The sequence below is a fragment of the Colias eurytheme genome, chromosome 3, assembly GCF_061535395.1.
Source record: "Colias eurytheme isolate Ceu_HAF_F1 chromosome 3, ilColEury1 Martin Lab GWU primary, whole genome shotgun sequence".
In the NCBI taxonomy this organism is placed as follows: domain Eukaryota; kingdom Metazoa; phylum Arthropoda; class Insecta; order Lepidoptera; family Pieridae; genus Colias; species Colias eurytheme.
The window spans coordinates 5851639-5876140 of record NC_142982.1 but is presented as its reverse complement, the minus strand read 5'-3'; the positions used below and the strand labels follow the sequence as shown (position 1 = coordinate 5876140).

Genomic DNA, 24502 nt, shown 5'->3' with positions numbered 1-24502 from the left:
TAACCGCCAATCTTTTATTATTTTATTTACAATAATTATAACGTTTTGCGTACAAAATAAATGATGACGTATAATACATTTCTTATAAAGCTACATATAGTCGACTCTAAATTATATTTCATTCTTAAACAATAAGTCGCGTTTAAAATAATAATTTTACAATAATAACATGCCAAATCTTTTTAAACAATTCTCAAACTATATTTTCTTTCATATGCGAACTTAAAACTATGTAATAAAAATACATTAATAAATAAGGTAAAGTAAAGCACCTTATTTAAATTTCAAACACCCACTGAAATAAAGTTTTAAACACAATAATGAAGAAATACAATAATGTCTCCTTTCTGACGCTCAAGCGTTATTGTTTCTTTGGAATTATCATTTATCAATACAATAAAAATCTAAGAACTGATTATGTTTGTTCCAGGAATGACGTATAAAAAAGTTAAAATCTAATACAATTCTACGTTCTAATAACAAATGAAAAGAAAATAGTTTTACGAGGTCTAACTCAAGAAAACAAGAGTCGATAGTCACCATAATAAGTAAAAAATCTTACTCATTCAAATTGCAATGCGCTAAAATTTATTTCTACTATTGTCATACTTGAGAAAACAAATCTAGTTTGGATATTTGTAGCCGACATACAACTATCTAATTGTATTGATTCTGTAGTGAGGACAATTTAATACAAAGGACTATAATAAAACTAAAAAGCGCTCTATGATATACCTTAAAACTTATCACCTCGTGAATTAAATTAAAAAGTCCTTAACCTATTCTATCTAAAGGCAATTTTTTTCTCTTTATCCTAGTTTCTAACTAGAGGCAATGGAATAAAGCCGCCATTTCTGTATCTGATACATAAAATTAAAGTTAGTTGGTTTTCAAAAAAACTATATTTCTCAAATTATTTATATTATACCAAGACATAAATACTCTCTTGGAATTTTTTGGTTATCTAGTCCTGTCCCCTTAAGCTTTGGAAAAAAAGAACCGATTTTAATAGATACCTTTTCAATAGATGACAGACGTGCGTAATACAAAATGACATTTTCCCCAAGTCAATTAAGAAACTACAACATAAATTACAACGATAAAATAATTTTGACGAAGTTTTTGAAGAAAGTTGGATTACTTAAAAAACACAATATAAATATCTTATGGTAAACATATAAAATAATACTTAATCAATGGCAGTTTTTATTAAAGAATTTTCTTACCACTTTTCTATCATATTTTTTTTGTACTAAATCATTAAAAAAATCCTTACTGATTACTTTTAAATACATAATTAAATTTTTATGTGTGCTGCTTACATTTAGTGTTACTCCCATTTCGTTTCTGTTTTATATTCATAATAATCTGAAACAATATAAAAAATGTAGGTATATGATGAAAAAAATAATTATAAGAAGAAAGGCGTAAATGTGGCTAATTAGAGCGAGGCGGTGTTGTCGCGTCGCGTGATCACCTACGGTTGCGGGCGCAAATTCAAATTTTTACAATTTAGAACTTCGTTAAGACATGATGCGGACTGGCAACGCGTCGCTATAAGCGTGAGATTCGGTGTTGACGCACCGCTCAGATGCCACCGTAAATTCGTTACTAAAAAAAATTGCATGTCTAATTCAAACGTGGTGCGGACTGGCACCGTGCGGCAGTGTTACCGCCCCGAATGATAGCCGGCTGCGGCTGCCGCAAGAACAACATCAGAAAGAATTGAAATACGTGATACCTCGTTCAGACATGGTGCGGACTGGCAACGCGTGGCGGTGTGAGCGCGAGGCGGTGTTGCCGCGCCGCGTGGTCCCCCGCCGCAGCGGCCGCGGCTGCTTCCAACTGCGCACGGAGCGCTACCAACTCACGTGTACGTTGGAATATGGGATCCTGGCGAATATATTACATATTATAATTATTTATCAAAATCGGATACTACAGGTCGTGTCAAGTAAAAAGAACGCTGACGGAAGCTGCGCATTGGCGATTTATCGGTCTATTTGGTGTTATGAGGTGGTATAAGAATAACAAATAGGTAGTTGCGAAGCCACGATTCACGAGCCTAGTTCAAAAATAAAATAATTGGCACATAGCTTTTGTGCAAAACTCGATCCTTGCGCAAACACACCCCATCACTTTCATCCAGCGTTCTTTTTACGTGACGCGTACCTTACTCAAAAGTAAAAAGTGAAAATGCAGCTGACAAAATATTATGTATTATTGATGTTATACTAATTTAATAAATGCGTATGACTTATTTGACAAATATTTCATATATTATAAGTTAATAATAATGGATTTTGTATTTATTTTATTAGAACAATATGTGATTAATGTTTTTAATTTTCTTTCTTTTTAGAAGTTATAATATCTGCATCAAGTTCTTCACTTCAGGAAATCATTATTAAGCAAAATCTTACTTGTTGCCTCATTGTTGGATTCCACCTACAATATAGCGCTTTCCACAACTTGATGATTCTCAAAGAAGCTACAGGTACCAAAACAGTTTGTGGCCTAGAATATGGCGATAGCGGCGTATTCGGTCCAAAGGAAGATGGACCCCAATACAAGGGATTAAGGTACAAATCTTGACGGCTGTTTATATAAGACCACAGTGATACTGTCTTGGTTTTGACTTCTGTAAAAACAGATAAGGGTTGAGATATATTATGGTACTAAGAGAAATACAAACTAGCAATGTAACACGGACTGTCATCACCATTGTTTTTAACCCCTTTAGCTCCGAACGACCCGATCGGGCCACGACACGATAGATTTTCTATTGTGTCTGTGATTCCGGGGCCTGAGTTATTACATTATTATTATTAAGGATAAGAAGGAAATTATTCATTTCAGGGTCTTATTTTGCAAGTAAATAATCATCTAAAACTATCTGGAATAAAATAGTTTATGGTCTTTAAAGACTGAAAATTTATATCGATAGAAACTCATTAAAATACTCAATACAATTCTGAATTGATTGATTGTTTCAATTATCTCTTTTTATAAAGGACTAGCGGTCCGCCCCGGCTTCGCCCGTGGTACATATTTCGCAATAAAAGGTAGCCTATGTTCTAGGTCTAAAGATTGTCTGTGCCAAATTTCATCAAAATCGGTTGAGAGGTTTATGCGTGAAAACAATACATACATACATAATTACAAACTTTTCCTTTTTATATTAGTATAGATATATAACAATATCTAACCAAGAATACTTAAACTCCTACCTTCCTTCGCCCTCTCTCTTTCAGTATTGAACAGGAACGTCCCAAATCTACAGGAATACAGATGATCTACTATTGTTATAAGAAGTCTCTCAGTAAATTCAAACGCCGTGGGAAACTGTTGTTGCAATTGCCACACACAATCCACCCATTGAACGAATACGGGTGATCTGTCTGCGTCGGAGTGACGTTCGTCACCGTGGCCTATACGCTGGAATTAAATTTATTTATTTTTCTCATCACAAATGCACAATATTGTTATCTATATACATTGTTAATCTATATAATATCTTAACACTAACATTTGTGAGAGACTGGTGCCCGCGATAAGTATAATTATATATAAATATAAAAATAAAATATAAGTACAATCCTGATCAGCTAAAAAGCTATACAATAATAAATATTCTGTATAATACATCTTGAATTTTGAATACGAAGCTTACAATGACAAAAAATGACTTATGGAATGCTTAACAGTGACCAAAACCTTATTGCGGAACTCTTTTCATTGCATGTTACGTTTCACCAGTCTGGACCCGGCATTACATTACTGTTTATCCTTCCCTACATACTTCGGCTCATGTGTAGGAGAATAAAATATCTTAAAAATTACACAATAATAATAGCTATTTTGATGATATAGCCTGATTACAAATTTATATAATACATATATTTTCATACACTTGTCTTTTTAGGACGTAAGATAAACAGAATGGAACCAAAAAATGTATAATATCTTACCAACTGGAATTTGTGACCAAACGATAGCCACTCCTTTTCAATAAGAACTTGGAATCCTCTAAGCGTGCGGTAGTATGGATCAAGCATCAGCATTGCCAATGCCGTGAGTTGTGCAGTTCTGTCCCAACCGTCAGAACAATGCACTAATACTGATGTTTTGTGATTCTCCACCTAAAATTATATTTGCATTATCAGGAGTGCTAAATATAAATAACTAGCTTTCCGCCTGCGGCTTCGCCCGCTTTGTCTAAAACATAATAAATTATATACTAAAACCTTCCTCTTGAATCACTCTATCTATTAAAAAAAAACCGCATCAAAATCCGTTGCGTAGTTTTAAAGATTTAAGCATACATAGGGACAGAGAAAGCGACTTCGTTTTATACTATGTAGTGATTATGAAGTAATCATACGGAACAATTGCAATCTTATTGTTAAGCTTTGGAGCCATTATACCTTTCCTTGACTATTCACTATTTAAATAATTACATAGAAGCGAAAATGCTTTTACCAGTTCACAAAAATACCTATTCTTATTACGTCGTGAACATGTTGATTTTGAAAATATTTCGAGCTCGTTTCGCTCTTCCAAATTGAAAAAGAAAAGAATTATTTGATTGTAAAAAACAGTTGAATTTTGAAATAATATCCAATGGCATAATACAAACATTCACTATCAAAACAAATATTTTTACTGCACAAATATTATGTTAAGTACAGAAATACATATATAATATTGGAAATATCTGTTCTATATTTATATAAATATCAATATATTTATTTATTTTAACTAGGCACCTTCAACGAAAAACTAGATAAAAAAGACAATGAACTAACCTTATCAACGATACGAACGGCGCCGGCCAATATGCACTTTATATGCTTTAGCCAACAGGTTGCCTCGATTCCACTAAACCACCTGTTTAAAAATATAAATAATGTATCGATAACATTTCTTTTTTTCAAACATATAAATTAGGAACTCAAAACACTATTAACTGTGAGCTTTATAACACTCACATTGACTCAGAAAATTATGTGATCTATGTGATACTATTTAGTATAATTGTCATTATGTGATACTATTTACTTATTTAGTATAATTGTTTTTTCATATGTACATAATTCTGAGTATAGATCACAAATCACAATAGGTACGAGTTATTTGTCATCACCATATCATATAAGTTGCTTTTATTTTAAAGTTACTATACACGTATTTCCTTCACTTACCTAGTTTGATCAATTTGCGGGAAGCACAGTTCTTTCAGCTTACGTAAACTCTCCCTCATGACATGGATATTGTGTATATCGAGAAACACTAGTTCTGCATTCTGGTACGCGTCTTCTGATTCATAACTGTTGTATAAAATATTATATCATATCAATTTATTTTTATTTTTAAAATATTCAAATAATTTATTTATTTATTTATTTATAATACTTCATTGTACAAACATGAATGGACAAAACAGAAAAAAAAAAGAACAAAATTACAAAGGCATCATTTGTACAAAAGGCGGCCTTATTGCTGAACAGCAATCTCTACCAGGCAACCTGGTAGGAAAGGAAATGTAAGAAGGTCGTAGGATAGCGCAAAATAAATGACTATAATTACAATTTATAAATATAATTAAAAAAAATATATTGTTATATTATATTTCATCTCAGCCAATTATGTACGCTGTAGAAATAAGTGTGAAATTATTTGAAATAATATATAAGTAACAAAAAAGTATAGCTTTATAATTAACTCGTTGTTTATATAATACTGGAGCAGATTAATTGATGTTCATTAACATTTTTGATCATATAACTTTTCTTTAAATGAAACTTAGGTGTAGACTTAACCTTCAAGATACATTCACAATAAGTTTAAACAACTTACCCGCCCCCTTTCGCCTTATTGGCGATAGCGTTAGCACTGGGCCTGGCGTCCATGATGAACAGTTTATGAGCTTGTGCATTGGCATCCATTATTAACTGTATGTAGCGTTCGTCTTCTCTGCTACGCTTGCCACTCACCTAAAATGTAGATTCTCAAGTTACCCACAAGATAATTGAAATAGTGCATTTAAAAATGCCTGCGAATAGTGAGGTGAATAACGAACACACATATTTAAACAGTGCACGTGCTATAAATCGCCTTGATCCTATAAATCGCCTTAGTCGAATATTTCGAAAATTATAATTTCCGAATCGGTGGTTAATGTTAAAAATACATATAATGTAATAATGATTCAAAAGTGCTTCTAGAAGAAGTCTTATGTACTTTATCAATCTGTTTATTGTAAATATTTTTAACTTTGTGTGGTACATTAAATTGTCAAATAAATAAATTTTGGTTCATAAATTTGTTGTTTTTGATACATCCATAGAAATCTAAATAACAAGACACATAGAAGTGCTATAATGTCATAATTCGTATGAAAACCGCTGTCGCCAAAATCAACACATTCAAACCGAAAGCTAAACAGTACACACAAGTAAACTATGCCTTTTATTGGACAGCTTGATTTTAGTGAAAACTAACTTAACTATTAAATTAAGCTTTTGAATATGTATCCTAACGCACGAATTTACGGTTTATTTTAGAATAAGATCCCTAAGTATATGAGACTTTTTGCTCCAATACGAACAAACGTGATAATAAGAATGGTCGACTGTGTCATTCATTGTTATTTCGATTACTATGGTGACACTCGTAGTACTTGTAAATATTCTATAATTTTAAGGAAAAACGGCATTATTTCTAAAAAAAAATATTTTCCGATGAAATATTATTCCTTTATAAGTATAATTACAACTTGTGAAAGAATTTCCGCAATGGGAATTGCTGAAACACACCATGTATACACTCATACGTCTCCAGAGCAACTGAACAGTGACGAATGCACTGGTGATGTGAAAATCACCTGAGTGGCGACAAGGTCACGCACGCTTACGACTTCTAGTGTCTTGTTATTTAGATTTCTATGGATACATTAAACAAAAATAAATTGTAACTAAATTACTAAATCCATAACCACCAATTTAAAAGAGCAGTAAAATTATAGAAAACAAACTACCCTCCCTTTTCTAACCACCAATTTAAAAGAGCTGTAAAATTAAAGAAAACAAACTACCCTCCCTTTTCTTATTCCTACTCAGTTTATGTTTACATACCCCAACGAGCGGCTGACTGCATCTCGTAATAGTAGCTTGCGAGCTGGGATGTATCCACGCCAACACGGGTATACGTCCGCGCGACCGAAACGCGGCGACAGACCGCAACAACTCGTCGTTCGCCGCCGCGGGCACCGCCCACACGGACGGGTAGCTGTCGCATATCTCGTACTTGTCGTTTATGCGTGTTATGCGCCACATGTCGTTGTTTACCCCCTGAAAATTAGCTTGATTGCAAAATCTAGGGCCGATTTTTCAATGCTTGGATAAAACTTATCCGTCCAGTAAAGTATTACACGATAATATTAAAATGTCACGTAAACTGTCAAATACAGGCAATTAGAATACGTTTTTAAAATGGTAGTTTTATACATTATTCGACGAATAAGTTTTATCCAAGCATTGAAAAATCGGCCCTAATACGACAAAATTGTAGGAAAATAAAAAAAATTGGGACTGTAATTGTAACGCGCGGGGCACAGTACTTGTATAAAAAGGTGATATAAAATTAATGTAGAAGCTTAAGACAATCATACTATTATAATATTTTGTATTTAAATATAATAAATGAATTATTTGATGGATACTGATGAATAGAAATACAGCAAGGAATATTCTTATAAGAAACTGTGCTCTGCGGTTTTACCCACGGGCTCCACTCATGTTGGTCTTAGCGTAATTATATTTAGCCTATAAGCCTTCCTCGATAAATGGGTTATCTAACACCAAAAGAATTTTTCAAATAGTTTGGAAAATCCAAAAGTGCACGCCTCATAATTTTTTTAAAATAATTATTTATTAATTATTATTTTTGTTTATTTAATAACAATTAAACCACATGGAATCAGACCCTGAAAAATGAAAGGGTTCTATTCCTGAGCATACTACATACTACATACATCACTACTTATGCTTACCATTCTTCTCAACTCTGCAACTGGTTCATAAACATGCCATCCATCTTCAGGAAAACTCTCTGAGTAGCTAAATGCAAACATTGGCAGTCTGTGCGACAAAGGGAATGCAAGTTGTTGTAATTTCTCGAAAATTCCGCGTCGAGAATGATTTTCTTGTTTGTGGGCAAAGCGCAAATTACGCATGTCCTAAAAATTAATTAAATAATATGAAACATTAAAATAAGTTTATAAGCATATAAATTGCTGCTCCACACAAGACAATGAATATGTATGGATTCATGTAAATTATTCTAAGTTGTAATATTACAATTTAATTCCTAAAACAAGCTATATGTTATGTTTTATACACCTAATACATAATAGAATAGAAACCAAATTAATTATAATAATTGATCATAAATAACAACAGAACACCTTAACAAATATTTCCTGTCTATACAGGGGTTTCTACCGCCTTCTGGAGCTGATTAATATCATGCATATGTATGTGTATTGCAATAATAATAAAATGCTGAAACATTATCATTATTCTATTACCTTACAAAATACTTCAATGCCATATGAGTTTTCACCCTTAGATGATGCCCCACCAACCTTCTCAATCCGAGATACCTGCACAGACAATATTATGATTATGATTGCATCACACATTTTGTACCCATTAAAAATTAATGAGTCCCTTTTTTGTAAAGCTGAAAGGCAGACTGTAACCACTATGATGGAAAAACTGTGTTTTGAATATTACATATGAAAAAATATATATTTACTGCTTTTATGTTTTGTAAAGAGAAAACCTTAATCCTATTATTATAACACACAAATTAATATTAAATTATATTATATAATACAAATATATGACTTTTACTTATACTGACCACACCAAGGGGTACACTTAATGTGCTCTGCAAGGATGTAGCATCAGTGGGTCGGAAATGCAGTTGATAGTTTGTTACTTTGAGAACTCCTCTAGACGGACCACTATATGGACAAAGATATGTTACATCGCGAGCAACTCCCATTACTTTCTCTCCATCCAAAAGCTGAATATCTCCCAGGACATGAGCCTGTAAAGAAAAAAACAGTTGAATATACACACATATTATATAAAGAAGAAGATTAATTTCTATCAGAAGTGCTGGCAGATTACAAGCCTTAGAAAATTCCTTGTGCTGCCTTTGACTGCGTATACGATTTATAAACAAACAAACATGCATAGATTTACTCATTGTTGCAGAATGAAAGACTATAAGGATACTGGCAATGTTTCCACTTTGGACCTTAATTTTAATGAATCCAGGAAGTGGAAGCACAGCATAAATAACAGTCTTAAGAATAAATTAGGCCTATTAGGAAACTTACGGATTCCTGTCCGTGTTTGGAATTCAATGAACTAGATTTGGAGTCCGAATCCAATGAATCGGAACTAGCATTTTTGGACAGCGAAAAATCAGAATTTAATAATTCTGAACTATTATGTTTATCCATTGTAAGAACGCGTTTAATTCAAGTTACAAAATGATTTAAAATGTTCTTCTATATGATAATGTTATCAACATTTGATAAATATTTTATTTAAACAAGAAAATGGAATTTGGAAATCTGCAACTGACATTGACAAATGACACAAATATTTTTGACAATCTTTATGTAATTTGGTACGTCAAAATTTTTATTGCATTCATATTAATTATTTCTTTATTAAAATATATTTATAGTATTTAATGTATCCATCGTTTTCTAATAATTTTTAAATCTATGAAATGTATTACTTCTATTCCTTGTAAATAAACACAAAACACCAATGCTTCTTATTAAATTAATTTCAGAAGTCATGCTATAGATTATAGAGTATAGACAATCATTATAATGTTGCCACGATGTTGATATACATTTCCTAATTTCCCATTTTATTAAGCTGTATAACTTTTTTCATATTTAATGACAAATATGGTAGATTTTCAGAATTAAAATATGACATTAAAATATTTTGACGAAATTATAAGTGCACATAAAAATGAAATTAAGAGCAGAACGCACTTTTGCGTTCAAATTGTTATCAATTAAACTCGATCAATTAAACGATAGACGTTGTTATAGTAACAATGTAAACGGCAATTATTGATAAAATACTTACCTACTTAATTGGTAACTATGAAATTACCGGAAAGTATTAATAAAAAAATTTATTCAACGTATAAAAATACTGCAAGACTAGAAAAGGAACGTGTATTAAAAGCCGAGGATTTTGATTGGGATATTAAACATCCAAAATCCCTTGTTACAATATGTATTGAAAGATTAAATACTAATTGGTCTGGTGAGTAGATTCATATAAAAGTTTATATAATATATTTATAATATTTTTAACGAAAAATATTATTTTTTTCTGCAGGCACCCCAAAATTAGAAACATTCATTCCGAAGGATCGTGAATATTTTTTGGAAATATTAGACACTAATATTCCACTGCAAATATTAGTAGACAATATAAAAAATGATATTTTTTGGAAACGATGCTATTATTCAAAATGGTCCGATTATATTGAAAGTATGGAGAATAAGCCTTGGATAAATATATTTATGGAGCGATATTATGCTGATATTCTTGAAAATATGAATCCACGTCAATACGACCCAGAAAAGGTTACGCATGTTAACAAACTTACCAAATAATCGTAGAATGTAAATTAAAAGTCTATTAATATTTTATTGCAGATTCAACACTTGGTAAAATTGTGCGGGCCATATATACATTCGTTGTCGATACGGAGCTTAGTACCAGCTGATATAATTACACAAAGGATAACTTCCCCAGAGATGGCTGACTTAATAACATCATACAAACCAAATGAAAGCAAGCTATCTTCCAAGCGTGGAGAAATTATTACTAGAGGTTGTAATTAAAATCACATATTAAATTCAGTGCATACTTATTTGTACCTCGTTATTTTCATTTTAAAGACATGAATATGAAAATGCTTCATGCTTCAGGCTTCGAAAACTTCTAACACTTTTTCTATTATTTTAATAACTTTATATTTCTACTTAACCATGTTAGAAAATAGTAGCCTTTACAAAAAATCTTAATTTCTCTTCACATTTTCTATAACATGTGTGTGTGTATGTACGCAGTACGAGCAATAGATATATTATTATGTATATATTTCAGATCACATATCGCTACATGCAGCATTAAGCAGTTTACATAATTTAGTAGAATTACATGTTACTTACCAATTGCGTTATACTGGTGTTGACTATCGTAGAGATCAATTTCAGTTTACTCTTAATGATGCAAAAAATTTAGCTAGAGGTCTTGAAAAATGTATACAGCTAAAAATCTTAAGGTATTTTACAATTTATAAACAATAGATGTTGCTTTAATTTAACAAGTGTTTATATATAAGTTTTGTTAATACATTTTTGTATTCTTGAAATGTTCCTGTAGAATAACACGAACCGATATGAATTGTCAAAAAGTAAAATATATTCTTCGTGGAATATCAGATAGCCAGAAATTGGAGACGTTAGACTTCAGTCACTGTAAGATTGGTAACGATGGTACTAGTTACATAGCTAAATTTATAACGAAGCATGATAAGTTACGGAATGTTATTCTAGCCGATAATATTTTTGGTAAGTGTGAAATCTATTTCCATAAAAAAAATGATTTGTGTCTAATAAATGTTTATACGGATAAGGATACAATATTTATAAACTAATAAATTGTTAAGAAAATATCGAATACAAACGTCATCTGACTGAACGAAATATTGTTTTATCGTTAGGTCCAACTGGCATTGAGGCAATATCACAAGTATTGAATTATACAAGCTGTAAAATACGTACATTAGATTTAAGATTGAATAATAAATTAGGATCTGAAGGTATTGCTCATATTGCCGTCTCTTTGGCAAGAGGATGTAACCTGACCTCGTAAGTATTGATGCTTCATAAATCAAAATTTATAACGGATTTTCTTCTAAATATTTTTTTTATTTAAGCTTGAATATTTCTGGATGTGGGATAACACCAGATCCACTGGAGAAGCCACCAGCTGGTGTATGGTCAGCTATTAATGCTGCATATCCACCTACATGTGGTGATCTGTTAGCAAGAGCTATTGGATTAGTGAAAACACCGTTACGGTCTATTGATATAAGTGTTAATAATTTGGGATCGGTAATAACTTTTTTTTATACGTGTTGTCGTCTTTAAACGACTTTACGTTTAATTACCCACCACATTAAAAAAAAATCTATTGTTTAAATTTAGAAGTTGGTTGTGCTTTTGTTTTTAAGACGAGTGATATGGTATTGTCCAACGCTATATGCCTCAGTTATCTTATTGATATAAATCTTAAGAGATCTGGCATGGGATCTATTGCAATGGCCATTGCTGAATCTGCAGCAGCGGCGCAACGGCTGAGAAGAGAATCCGAAAAGGGTATCCGATTCAGACGAAGTGCTGGAAGAGTAGTTCAAGCTCACAGAGTAGTTAAAGGAATGAATATAGGCAAGTAATACTTATTTTTTGCATGTTACGTCCTAAAATTTTAAAGAACGGTCGGGGAAAATGGTATGTAAAAATTATTTTTCTTGATTTTGTTTAATATTTTTATCTTTTTTAAAGTAGCGACATCTCGTCTTAAATAGTTCTCCCTTTCACAGGAATAAACACAGAAGCAGAGGGTGGCCAAATATTTATTCAGCATATACACGAGAGCTTTTCAGCTATTATTTTCTTTAGAATTTTTGTGTGGGTTGTTAGTTGTTACTCTTTCCCGAAAAAAAAAACTAGTTTTAGTTACATTTGCAATATCACTAATGGTCTTAAGTCTTAACGTATTACTATTGACTGGAACCTGGTATATAGAGTACAGAAACACAAAAGAGCAGGACAGAATCTCACAAAAGTTATAAGTGAAAATTAAATAGTAACCCGTTAAATTTGTTTATATTTTTTTTAGATGCGGACCCAATTTTATTCGCCCAACAGCTCTCAGCACGGCCATCGATTGTATCGGTGGCTTCAGAAGATGGTATTTACAATATACAAACACAGCCATTACCTAGGCATTTTGGATTTGTTCCTGCTATTAAGGTACATTATCCAACTAATTATTTATTATTTATATAGTGAGTTTTGGTCATTAATATATTAAATTATTCAATTTTATTAAACAGAGTCCACTGCCTTCATCTTACGATGCATCGTTTTCTGGCCCTTCAACATCAAGAAGATCGAGTCACCATATTTTGATTTTAGAACCTGAACAGGTTAAGAATAATAAAATAGTTGTATTTTAATTAACATTACGTCATTATAATGAAATGTTATATCTTAATATGTAATAGAAAATAAAGTAGTGATTAATGGTGAGGAACAAGGTTCTTGTGTCGTTATAGTGATAGAGCAAAAAATATTTAAGTTAATTTTTTTTAATAATTTTGATACAGTCAAATTCACAATTAAATTCTTTTAGTATGTGTCATAATATTTACACCCTATATTTACAGGAACTGCAGTATGCTAAATTAAAACGCCGAAAATCAGATGGCTCTCTTCAAACATTAGCTAGTGACGTATCTCAACACATCAAAATATTTGTATCACATGAACATAACAATTAACAGAACAAAAATATACTTGAATTGAATCAATTGTTTGTTTTATTTGGATTATAGAAAGAATATAGTTATGAACGAAATATTTTTTGAAATATTCAATGTAAGAATACATTCTTTGGTTATTCATCTGATTATTGTTCTCCAGATCCAGATCATTAGACATATTTCTGTTCTTCTTCTACCATAATTCTTAATTTCCTCAAATACTAGCAAAATATTATAACTGGCAATACAAACCATAAACAAACAAATTATTTCACTTTCTCAAAGTTTCTCTTTCTTGACAGTTGTCGATACTACCGATTGTCAATTGTCAAAATCTAGTCTCAAGTAATCTGTGGTTTGGTTCAGACTTCAGTCAGCCATGTTTTGTGTATAAAGTGGTGTTATTTGTACAATTATTATTGTGATGAAATTAATGTATCTAAGGAAATAATCTTAATTATATACTGTTAAACAAGTGCTAGTGAGTTTTCAATGTTTTTTGTGAAAGTTGTGTGATATTGCTGTAAAAATGAATTGGGGAACTGAGCTTTGGGTACGTATTTGTAATTAACGTAACCGATTCTCCATAATCTTAAGATTTGAATGAGTCCAGAAATTATACTTAATAATATTTGTACTCGATCATTGATGACGAATATTGAGGATACTGAGTCAAGATTTTTAATTGAAAATAAAGTTTGTTGAAACAGTATTTTTTGCCTTGGGAATTTAGGATAAGCTCTAGATGTACTCACATTAATAATTTAATCTTTAAAATATGTTAAAAATATAATATATATTGTATGAAGCAATGTGGTACTTTCATATCATACGTAATACAAAATATATTTATGAGTGTTATTATTGTAAATACACAATTAATAAATTGAGTATGTTAATATATGAATTATGCCTTTCACAATTGTATCAATAAGTACAAGTTTTTACATGACGCTAAACAAATAAAGTATATGACCCAAATTTTGAATAGGATGTGGATTATTATCTCTAACTTGTAACATCAAAGCTAAAAATGATGATAACTTAAGCAAATAAAAGATAATATTTGATATTCATGCAGATAGATGAATATATAAACAATAAAAAGACGTTGAGATATTGAGAAAGTTAAAATGTATAGAAACATGTTTAGATACCATTTTTTACTTAAAGATTTATTTAGAACTAGCGGTCCGCCCCGGCTTCGCCCGTGGTACATGTTTACGTTTCCTCTACATAAGAACCATCCTCGGACTTCAAGGAATATAATAAAAAAAGAATTATCGAAATCGGTTCAGCCGTTCTCGAGCTATGCGCTTACCAACACATTTTGCGATTCATTTTTATATATAAGAAGATAGATATTAAAAATGTAAGTGGAGTATTTCCAATTACTCGGATTGACCCTATGGTAGGAAAAATAACATAATTAAAATTATATTATCTAGAGAATTGAGGCCTCAAAATTTGAACTTCAAATTCTTCAATTGAATAGGTTATCTAATGTTAAGTAATGTTAAGTTATTTCCAATGGGAAAGCTTGAAGTCAAACACATGTTTCAAAATTTTTAAATTATCTCTAACTAACTGCGCTCCGCTGTTTTACTTGCGTGGCTCTGCTTGTGTTGGTCTTAGCGTGATGATAGCCTTCCTCGATAAATGGTTTATCCAACACTGAAAGAATTTTTCAAATCGGACCAGAGTTCTTGAGAACAGCATGTTCAAACAAACAAATTCTTCAGCTTTATAATATTAGTAGTTATAGATGATTACAATACTTAGTACCTATTTCCTGATAATTTTCAATATTTTGGTGGAGATTTATCAAATTAGGCTTTGTTTTTTGTATACCTTGCTGTACTCAAATCACCAAATGCTTTTGTTGGAAATTAATTTGAGCTGTGGGATATGTACTACATATTACAAAAAAATATATAGAGAAATAATCAATAAATAACTCTTAACTGATTTCAGAAATATTACTTGGTGCACAATTTACTAAAGATCTTATTAAATTATGAATATCTAGTAAATGATTTCTCATTAACTAATTATTATACATGTCCACTAAAGTAAAATGAATGATAATTACAATTAAAATTTATAGGTTAATGATAGTTTAATTAATACAACAAATTATAAAACTCTTTATATAATTATTGTATGCCATGTTTTGATAGTGTTTAATCAGCCTAATATAAAAATCTGCCACATGTTAGATGGTTCTATTTTAGGGTTCAATTCAGGACACACTAAGAACATTTTTTAGCTAAATGGCTCATTTAGTTATAAGGTCTTTAACCTCTGCTGTGTTGAATGTACAAATATTTTGCTGCTATCATACTAATCGCGTACGATAGTGTTGCGTTCATTTTAAATCTAGGAGTGTGAGTGGTCAGTTGGTAAGATGCAAGGCCGATAGCTGCGGCCGGTTTACATTCCGTAGTCTATGTAGGTACTTGTTGTGAAATGAGTTTATTACTTATGTGCAATTACCATGCCGTAACTCGGTTTTTAACTGTTTCTAACATACACGCGTGATGCGTTGAAGCGCTTTTTAATTTCGAAACGGAAAAGGGAAAACGAAGGGTTTAAACACTCATCGGATATGAAGTGGTCGCGGGAGGTTGTTTTGAGCAGTCGCGTAAATGTTGTGGGGATAAACCTAACGCGCAGAAATATCGCATATCGCGTAATATAAATAAGAACGGAAATTGCATGAACATGAGGAAAATCGTAGATTATTATTATTGTTTTATACGTTGTTATCGTTATGTGTAGATACAGCTAATTGACTGTTGCAAAAAGCAGGTATCAGATATTAAAAAGGCAGGTAGCAAACAATTGAATTATCTTCAGCTGTCCGTGAACTAGTTCGCTAAGCGTTTTGTAATCGCGACCTGGATACCCGCCATACTTCAATAGATACAGAGATCATTAAACTAAAGATTGTCTAAGTGCCATTGAAGCAGTTGGTACATAATTGTATATCAAGCAAAAACGAATCCAAGCCTTACTTCCTAATTCTATAGACAAAATTTATAAATATAGGTAGGTAGATAGGTAGACACATAGTACCTATGGTTTACATGCGGTAAAAATAAGCCAATACAATGATAAAACAGGTCAATATTGCATTTTCCTGTTAATAAATAATCATTTTTTTATACATGAGGTAAATTGTATAATTCAGTCTTAATATTAAGAGCTAGCGCGCACGAGCAACTTTGTCTCCGCAACTATTTTGTCTCTCCCATCAATTGTATGGGGAGTTGCGTCGCTACGTGCGTGCACTTTCATACTAGCCCATGGGTGGAGAGACAAAATAGTTGCGGAGACAAAGTTGCTCGTGCGCGCTAGCTCTTATTCTACAACGAACGTAAACTGAAATGTAATTACTAATTAGGTATTAACGTGAGAAAAATTGGATTCTATGTTATAATATCGAATCAATCATTAGTTTCTGTGATCTGTGGAATCAATAAATCTTATACCTACCTACCTAATTTTACATTTGCATCTATGACTATGAGTAAGCTAAACATTATTGTTTAACTAGAACTCTGAACTACCTAGGTTAGTACTCTGAATTATGAATAATTTGATGATTCTCATTTCTCTTTCGAAAATTGACGTATAATTGAGTGACGAAATATATGCATGTTTGCTGGATCTTGGCGCTTAGCCAGTACGAGTTGTCATTATTTGCAATGCAGGCGTGCGCCTCATATGGCGATTGGCAGCAGGTCCATTCGCGGACTCCAGCGTGTAACCGGTTTGACCAGAATACGCGGAGCTACACCAAATAAAATGGCGTCGACACTTCAACTGTGTAAAGCAAACTCGACCTTTCCCTCATGAAATTAAGGTTGCAAATTCTCGGAAATGTACGCAATTCATAAGCGTTATTAAAGTATCTCTTTGGGCTATTTTTGAGTATCCCTAAATGCGTGTTTAATGGAACTCTGCTTTGCAGTCCTGCCGCCACCGTCGCACGCCTACGTAACTCTTAACATGCAGGATTTATCCTGCTTTAATTTCCATAAAGAATTTCAACTTTTAAATACCCTTGTCGTCAAAGATAAAACCGAGGCGCACATTACAGCAAATTACACAAAAAATATGTAACAACAAGTCTATAATATGCCATCACTGCCCACATATAATATTATAATAATATGTTATTGCTTACTACTTAGTTAATCCAAAATTCCATGCTCCATAAATGGATGCCATAGCCAAGTCAACTTTATTTACCGCCAACGCTATCTTGGTTAAAAAATATAGGTACTCGGAATAAACATGTGTGATAAAGTTTTAAATACTCGTACTGTACCAATTTTGATTGCTCATTTTTTTTATAAAGTATTAAACATGTTTGACTATTCGTATTAAATAATAAATATTCCCTATCCTGGCCGACTTCAGACTATGTTGTGTGGAAAAGCATTATTAATAGTACTTACTTGTGCTTTATAGGCTAATAACATGATGCTAAAACAGGAAATCGTCAATAGGCATTAGGCACGTGAGTTAACAAGATAGGTTAATCATGTTAGCATTATAAATACGTATAGATTTATTTTACCCTCTCGAAACGCCGATCGACGTCTTGCAACACCGCTCAAATTACACCTACATTCGTGGCTAGCGTCTTTGTGGTTTCATTTTACCGTATATTTCTATGCCTCATTTGTAATATCTTTATTTATATTTTTAATCAAATCTAGACGTATTCGTCGTGTGTAGAAAGTTCCTATCTATAGATCTGAATATTTTTATAAGATATTTATAAGAGCACACAAAAAAAAATCAAGCATCTACCGCATAAGTCACGTCACCATAAATAAAAATCTCATCGTACTCGGCAATATGTGAAAATTTAAAAAAAAACGTCATAACTCTGAAAATACGAAAAATCGCATAACATACATGTGGGTGATTCGGATAGCCCTCTAGGTCCTCTACCTCCTGGCTTCAGTATATCCATACTTCTTGGGACACCCTGTATAAGTATTTGATCTGGAATTTGTTACCGTTTTATGAGAAACTAGCGGTCCGCCCCGGCTTCGCCCGTGGTACATATTTTACGTTTTCTCTACATAAAAACCATCCTCGTACTTCAAGGAATATAATAAAAAAAGAATTATCAAAATCGGTTCAGCCGTTCTCGAGTTATGCGCTTACCAACACATTTTGCGATTCATTTTTATATATAAGAAGAAGATAATGTTCATCAAATAAAGATATTAAATATTGAATATGATATGTAAATATCGTTAAGTTGCATGTATGAACTTATAATGTGTACATTCAGATTTTCTCCGCCCGCCTGTTGGTCATCGACGTAGTGAGGCGGAAGCGTAAGATTCATTAGAAATTTCATTTGCCAGATCGCATCTGTTTACATACAATCGTTAATGCTTCTTCAAGTTCGAGGTCATTCACATGTACAGATACCAGTACAGAATCAATTTTAGTATACTTACTATGTCGTTTTAACTTTTACGGTCATACTCAGACTAGTTACATTAGGCCTAATGATATTTAGTGCTAAAGATATTTTATACCGTAATAGAAATTAATTAATTTCTCAGTTATACGTCCATAATACGTTGTTTAACATGGGAGTATTTACTAACTAATAAGATAATAGATTAAATCTTTGATAACCCTTGTGAGGATTTCAAACTTGTGAGGGTTTCACCTTAACAAAAAAAAAGTTTAACTATGTATTTAAAAACGTTGCAAAAAAAATTACCATGACCTTTATTAACTGACGCCCTTGCTTTCCATACATTTCGTAGATATAATTTTATCGGTCAAAAACGAAAGTTAAATTTGTTATAACTAAAATTATTTTAGATTAATTGATAACTTAATGTTAAGTATCACAGTCATATCATTTTGAATCGTGAGAATCCTTAGCTACGTTTGATTAGCTCTGCATAGATAAGATAAAACTTCAATAATAACTGATAACATACGTTTGTTTATCTTAACTGTCTTGAAATAATTCAGTGTCGATTATGTTATGCATTAGTTACATGCATTTATTATCATATTATCTTTCATATACCTATGTACTTAGTTTTTCAACTTATTTTATTATTTGCTAACTGTGCCCCGTGGTTTTACCCGCAGTGCTCCGCTCCTATGTCTTAGTGTGATGATAAAATAATTTTTTAAATCGGACCAGTAGTTCCTGAGATTAGCGCGTTCAAACAAACTCTTCAGCTTTATAATATTAGTATATACATTTATGAAAGGGAATTAAGATAGGTCCAAAAGAGTACACAGTAATCATGTTTTTATTTTTAATAACTGCAAATGTTGCTTGATTCAAATTTTATACGTCAAAAGGTACTGGTGACCTGTCTACCTAGAAACCAAATAAGGATACTGTAATATGAATCACGTCATATACTTTTTGGCGTTCAGAAGCCATGAGCAATAGTAATCATGATGACTCTTTGTGCTAATTTTTCCGTTCAATCAGACTTCTAATGAGCAGAACATTCCGAAAGATCTAAATGTCTAAAAGTCCTTGAAGTTGACTAGCTAGTTGTGTAGCTACACATCTGGTTGTTTTGATGGCTGATTTCATTGGTATTCGCGCAAGCATGGGCTATAAAGATAACATCATTACAAGTGCTTTTGTAATTCATATCAGTAGGTATGTATTAAGTACACTGAATTAAAAAAATGCAGGTATATCTGACGATGACGTGCTTAGATCCAATTTAAAATACAATTTTAATAAACTATTCCTGGTAAAAGTAAATGCAATTTAAATATTTTGATTGTGTATGGCCGCCCATATTAATGTTTATAATTAATTGTTAATATTTACCACCTGCTAACACTCCAAAATTCACGTAATAATAACATAAAAAATATTGAAATATGTTTCTACAAAAAATACTGCACTTTAAATTCATGCTGAGTGTATCTGATAACTTGAATTTTCGAAGCGCTGTATTTCGTTTTGTGCACCTCCAACATGAACGTTGATTTATTTTTAAAGTATGAAACAAGTTACTGACTTAATATTATACGTATTTTATTATCATATTATTCTTCTTGATGTCTTTTTGCCAATGTGTTCAGGCTTTCGTTTTTATCTTGTAGACGTTTATATTATGAAAGAAACTTACATCCTCACCGTAAGCGTACCTCAAAAGTTTTACCCGAACGTAATGATTATTGTATGGTTTCACACATTGTGCAGCGAAAGTGTCGTTGCGTTTTGCTCGACAGAGTCGACGGACCGGACCTTCGCGGGTCCATAGCAAGTGGGTAATATGTCGCGCTCCACTCGCTTTTTCTCGGATATGACCACTTTCTTAGAATAAAGAGTAGTCATTTGCGGCCTTGCCAAGTTTCTACCATCGTAAATTCTTTTGCGACAAATTGACATGTTTCCAAAGTCACAATTAAGTACTCTTTCTCTGTACGACTTTTGAAATATACAGAATCCTTAAATAACAAGTTCTTCAGTGGAAGTATTTTCGTGAGAATAATTTGGTATTGCGCAACTGTTTGCTAAATATTTATATTATGCTGTTATTAAACGATATTATCGAGTCAAGGTTTCCTCGCGAAAGGATTTAAGAACTTTAGGTATTCTGAATATCGTACGCTTGCATTAGTGCATTTTATTTTTCATCATATTGAAAATTGTGTAAAATAAACAACTCTTTTTGATAATTATACGTGTTCTGTATGTATATGTTTTCCGTATTTTTCTGAAACATGAAATATGCAGTAGTAGTAGCGGAGCTACATTAGACATAGCCAATTCGTCCCCTTAAAGTAAACCTGCAAATAAGAAACGAGCGGCCGCGGCGCTCCCCTCGCGCAACTCGCAAGTTGTACTCCTATTGAATGCGTCACCTGTTAACTGCACAAGTGCATGTGTTTCGTTTTATGATTCAGACGCGAATATGAATTATTTCGTGGTATATTTTGACGACACCCTGCTTTATTCATCTTTAGACGCGTCTAAAAGGAAGCCCTTTGTGTCGTTAATAACATTATTTAGGTTTCACTCACACAGATGAGCCTAAATAATATGGGTGGAGCTGGTACGCAATTATAACATTTTATAATATGCATGTATATGGGCATACCTACCTCAAATTCACAGTTCAAGTGGTTGTCTTTTGCTAGGTGCCTAGGTAAGCAATGTAATAATTAATAACGTATTGAAGTGGAAGTATGACTTAATCGTTTGTTTAAAGTGTGCATAACTTCACGTAGAGGCATTCCAGGTTCGTGATCGAACTTTTCGAATGATGATTGATTGAGTTTTGTTTTAACTTTTAACTCATTAATTGAACCATGATTATAAGCAGTATATTAATACGCATTTGTATGCACACATAATTAATAATTTGCGTTTTTAATGAAAATGCTACATGTTGAAATTTTATTCAATTTATTCGATTTGTTGAATAAATTTTTAAATTGGTTTGTTTACTCATGCATCTGTCAAGAGTCTGGTCGTCCGGGAACTCGCGTGGTACGCATTTAGTCTCAGGTACTGTGAGTAACGAGCTCGACTCGAGGTTGGGTTAATGCACTCTTGTTCACTAAATTGCCTTATGTTCTTCAGATTTCATTGTAAGTGGTAAACAGATTATATAAATCTCTTTATGTCCATTGACGTATAGCTTCTAAGTAGATTACCTAGCTCAACGTCGCGCTTAAGCGTGTAACATATTAAACATTTGACAATAATGTTTGGTAAATATTGAGAAAACTTTAAACATTTCCACGGGTTGCTACGGAATTGTGGCCGTAATCTCAAGTCGTGGCCTATATATTGAAATCGTTTTATACGATTTTTGTTGTTCAAAGTTCTATTCTCAGATTCCACTCGAATACCGAGCGATTTTGCTAGTTCAGTCATCGTATAGTGAGCGATGTAGGAAACTAAAATAGCTGAATGAGCTTAGCGAAGTTTACGTCATGCATTTCTACTAATGAACACACTTTCTCTAATATAATTGTTTGCTTCTTTCTATTTATAATGATACAAAACTTCAATCAATTTACTAAATTAATAAAATCTTTATACGCTTTTACTTATTTTGATGATATTCACCGGAATAGTTTGTACAAATATTTTATATTTGTACATCGTAATGTGTTTTCTTATATTACTCAGAAGCAGAACCATTGATATAGAAAATGTTATACGATATCTCCCGGTAGCAAGCCATTCAATACGTACTCGCACATACGAGGTATTATTTCTTACACATATACCTATACGTACATAAGTTAAACCACTATAACCACTGGAGAACTCATAAACACAATGGTGTTATGATTTTATATTATGGTTTATAGTGTGTTCAAACGAAAAGTGCCTAAATAAATAATTTTACCCAATGTTCAAAGTTTACATCTAACTGACCTGGTTAATTTGGCAATTTAATTACTATTACCACAGACTAATAATAATATACTACGTCTATTACCTTATCATTACATTATGTTGCTTATTTGATCAAACGCCGAGGGAGTATTGAGCAACAATAAAAATATTCTATCAGTAAAAAATAAAAATAAAAATTATAGAGGTACACATAATATAAGTAATATTACCTATTCATGTGCTAAATTTAGTTCAAGTTCAGCCAGGTGTTTTGATGTGAAGAAGTTACAAATGTAAAAACACAAATAGTTTTATGTGTGTGTGTTGTTATTTATAAAGATTCAGCACTATGATGTTGTTGCAAAACTATTTATTTAAAAATTAAAATAGCTTTGATTACGTTTTTTTCTATTAAAAATATTCTGAATGCAACTTAGGTAGGAAGGAAACTACCTCTACATCCCGTATCTGACAGCCGCCCACATCTGGTTATGTCATTTTTTATTTACCTTTCTCTTACGGTTTGCACGTAATTCTGCTTATTAAAATGCAGGATATACTTTATTTTGCAATCGGAAATTTGAACTAAATCTGTACATGGGTAAAGTCCATGTAGAGACAATCACTTTACATTTCAATCTCATAATTATTAATGTACAACCATGCCATCCGGTTCTAGGACGTTCTATAAGTTGTAAATGAAAGCCGGTAGCGAAAGATGGCTGATAAGTACCGTCGGGGCCCGTCAAACTCGCCACGCTTCACCTGTTGCGGTCGGCCCTCTGACCGGCGACTGCTGAATCCACTCAACGGTGAAATTATACACATCTGTTCACCCATTGTCTCAATAGTCGATTCCGAGTCTTCGTTATTGATACAATAATTCCTACGATAAAGATTCTCATTATCGAATACCGTCAAACCTGTTCTGGTTTCGTGGAAGAAGCCGTAACGTGAGGTATTTTTGCATGATTTTTTAAAGTCGCTTGAATTTTAGTAGTAGTGAATCGGACGCAGTTTGTTATATTTTATTGTGTGTAGTTAATGTTCGGTCTATAGGTACTAGGGAACTTATTGTTTATATCGAGAAGTCAGAAGAACAGTGAGCTCTTGTGTTCTGTATGGCGCCAGTCTGACGCCTTAGCTGTCGTTGCCAAATGCCCAATCATAATAAGGAACATATTTTTTGTAATCTGTGTTTGTGCTTTATGATTTTTTATTAAAATTATACTATCACTAGCTTTCCGCCTGCGGCTTCGCCCGCGTTTTCAAAGAAAAACCCGCATAGTTCCCGTTCCCGTGGGATTTCCGGGATAAAACCTAGCCTATGTTACTCGTGGATAATGTAGCTTTCGAATGGTGAAAGAATTTTTAAAATCGGTCCAGTAGTTTATGAGCCTTTTCATTACAATCAAACAAACAAACAAACAAAGTTTTCCTCTTTATAAT

At 32.4% G+C, this 24502-nt stretch overlaps 3 protein-coding genes across 5 annotated transcripts in view; 2 read left to right on the top strand and 1 right to left on the bottom strand.

Annotated features, from left to right (window-relative positions):
- On the bottom strand, positions 1-9663 carry mtm (phosphatidylinositol-3-phosphate phosphatase). The gene is made up of 13 exons (XM_090119643.1): positions 9413-9663; positions 8929-9117; positions 8591-8665; positions 8054-8239; positions 7137-7352; positions 5860-5996; positions 5205-5330; positions 4809-4890; positions 3972-4142; positions 3231-3438; positions 2424-2641; positions 1742-1893; positions 1-1368 (listed from the first exon to the last, which is right to left on the bottom strand). Exons 1-12 carry the CDS (start codon positions 9536-9538, stop codon positions 1747-1749), a joined length of 1881 nt encoding a protein of 626 aa, XP_089975769.1. The 5' UTR covers positions 9539-9663; the 3' UTR covers positions 1-1368; positions 1742-1746.
- A 527-nt stretch (positions 9664-10190) lies between these two features.
- Positions 10191-13708, top strand: LOC149909596 (uncharacterized). The gene is made up of 11 exons (XM_090117813.1): positions 10191-10370; positions 10446-10696; positions 10769-10946; positions 11223-11400; positions 11502-11689; positions 11842-11989; positions 12058-12235; positions 12355-12568; positions 13023-13156; positions 13240-13332; positions 13573-13708. Exons 1-11 carry the CDS (start codon positions 10205-10207, stop codon positions 13684-13686), a joined length of 1842 nt encoding a protein of 613 aa, XP_089973939.1. The 5' UTR covers positions 10191-10204; the 3' UTR covers positions 13687-13708.
- A 265-nt stretch (positions 13709-13973) lies between these two features.
- The window catches only part of Cip4 (formin-binding protein 1-like Cip4), a 41384-nt gene continuing 30855 nt past the window's right edge, over positions 13974-24502 (top strand). For 2 of the 3 annotated variants that reach the window (XM_090119641.1, XM_090119640.1), the window contains exon 1: positions 13974-14221. In XM_090119641.1, coding sequence (XP_089975767.1) covers positions 14198-14221 — 24 coding nt within the window. In that variant the 5' untranslated portion in view covers positions 13974-14197. The remainder of the gene's footprint in view (positions 14222-24502) is intronic. The other variant, XM_090119642.1, reaches the window with a different exon arrangement.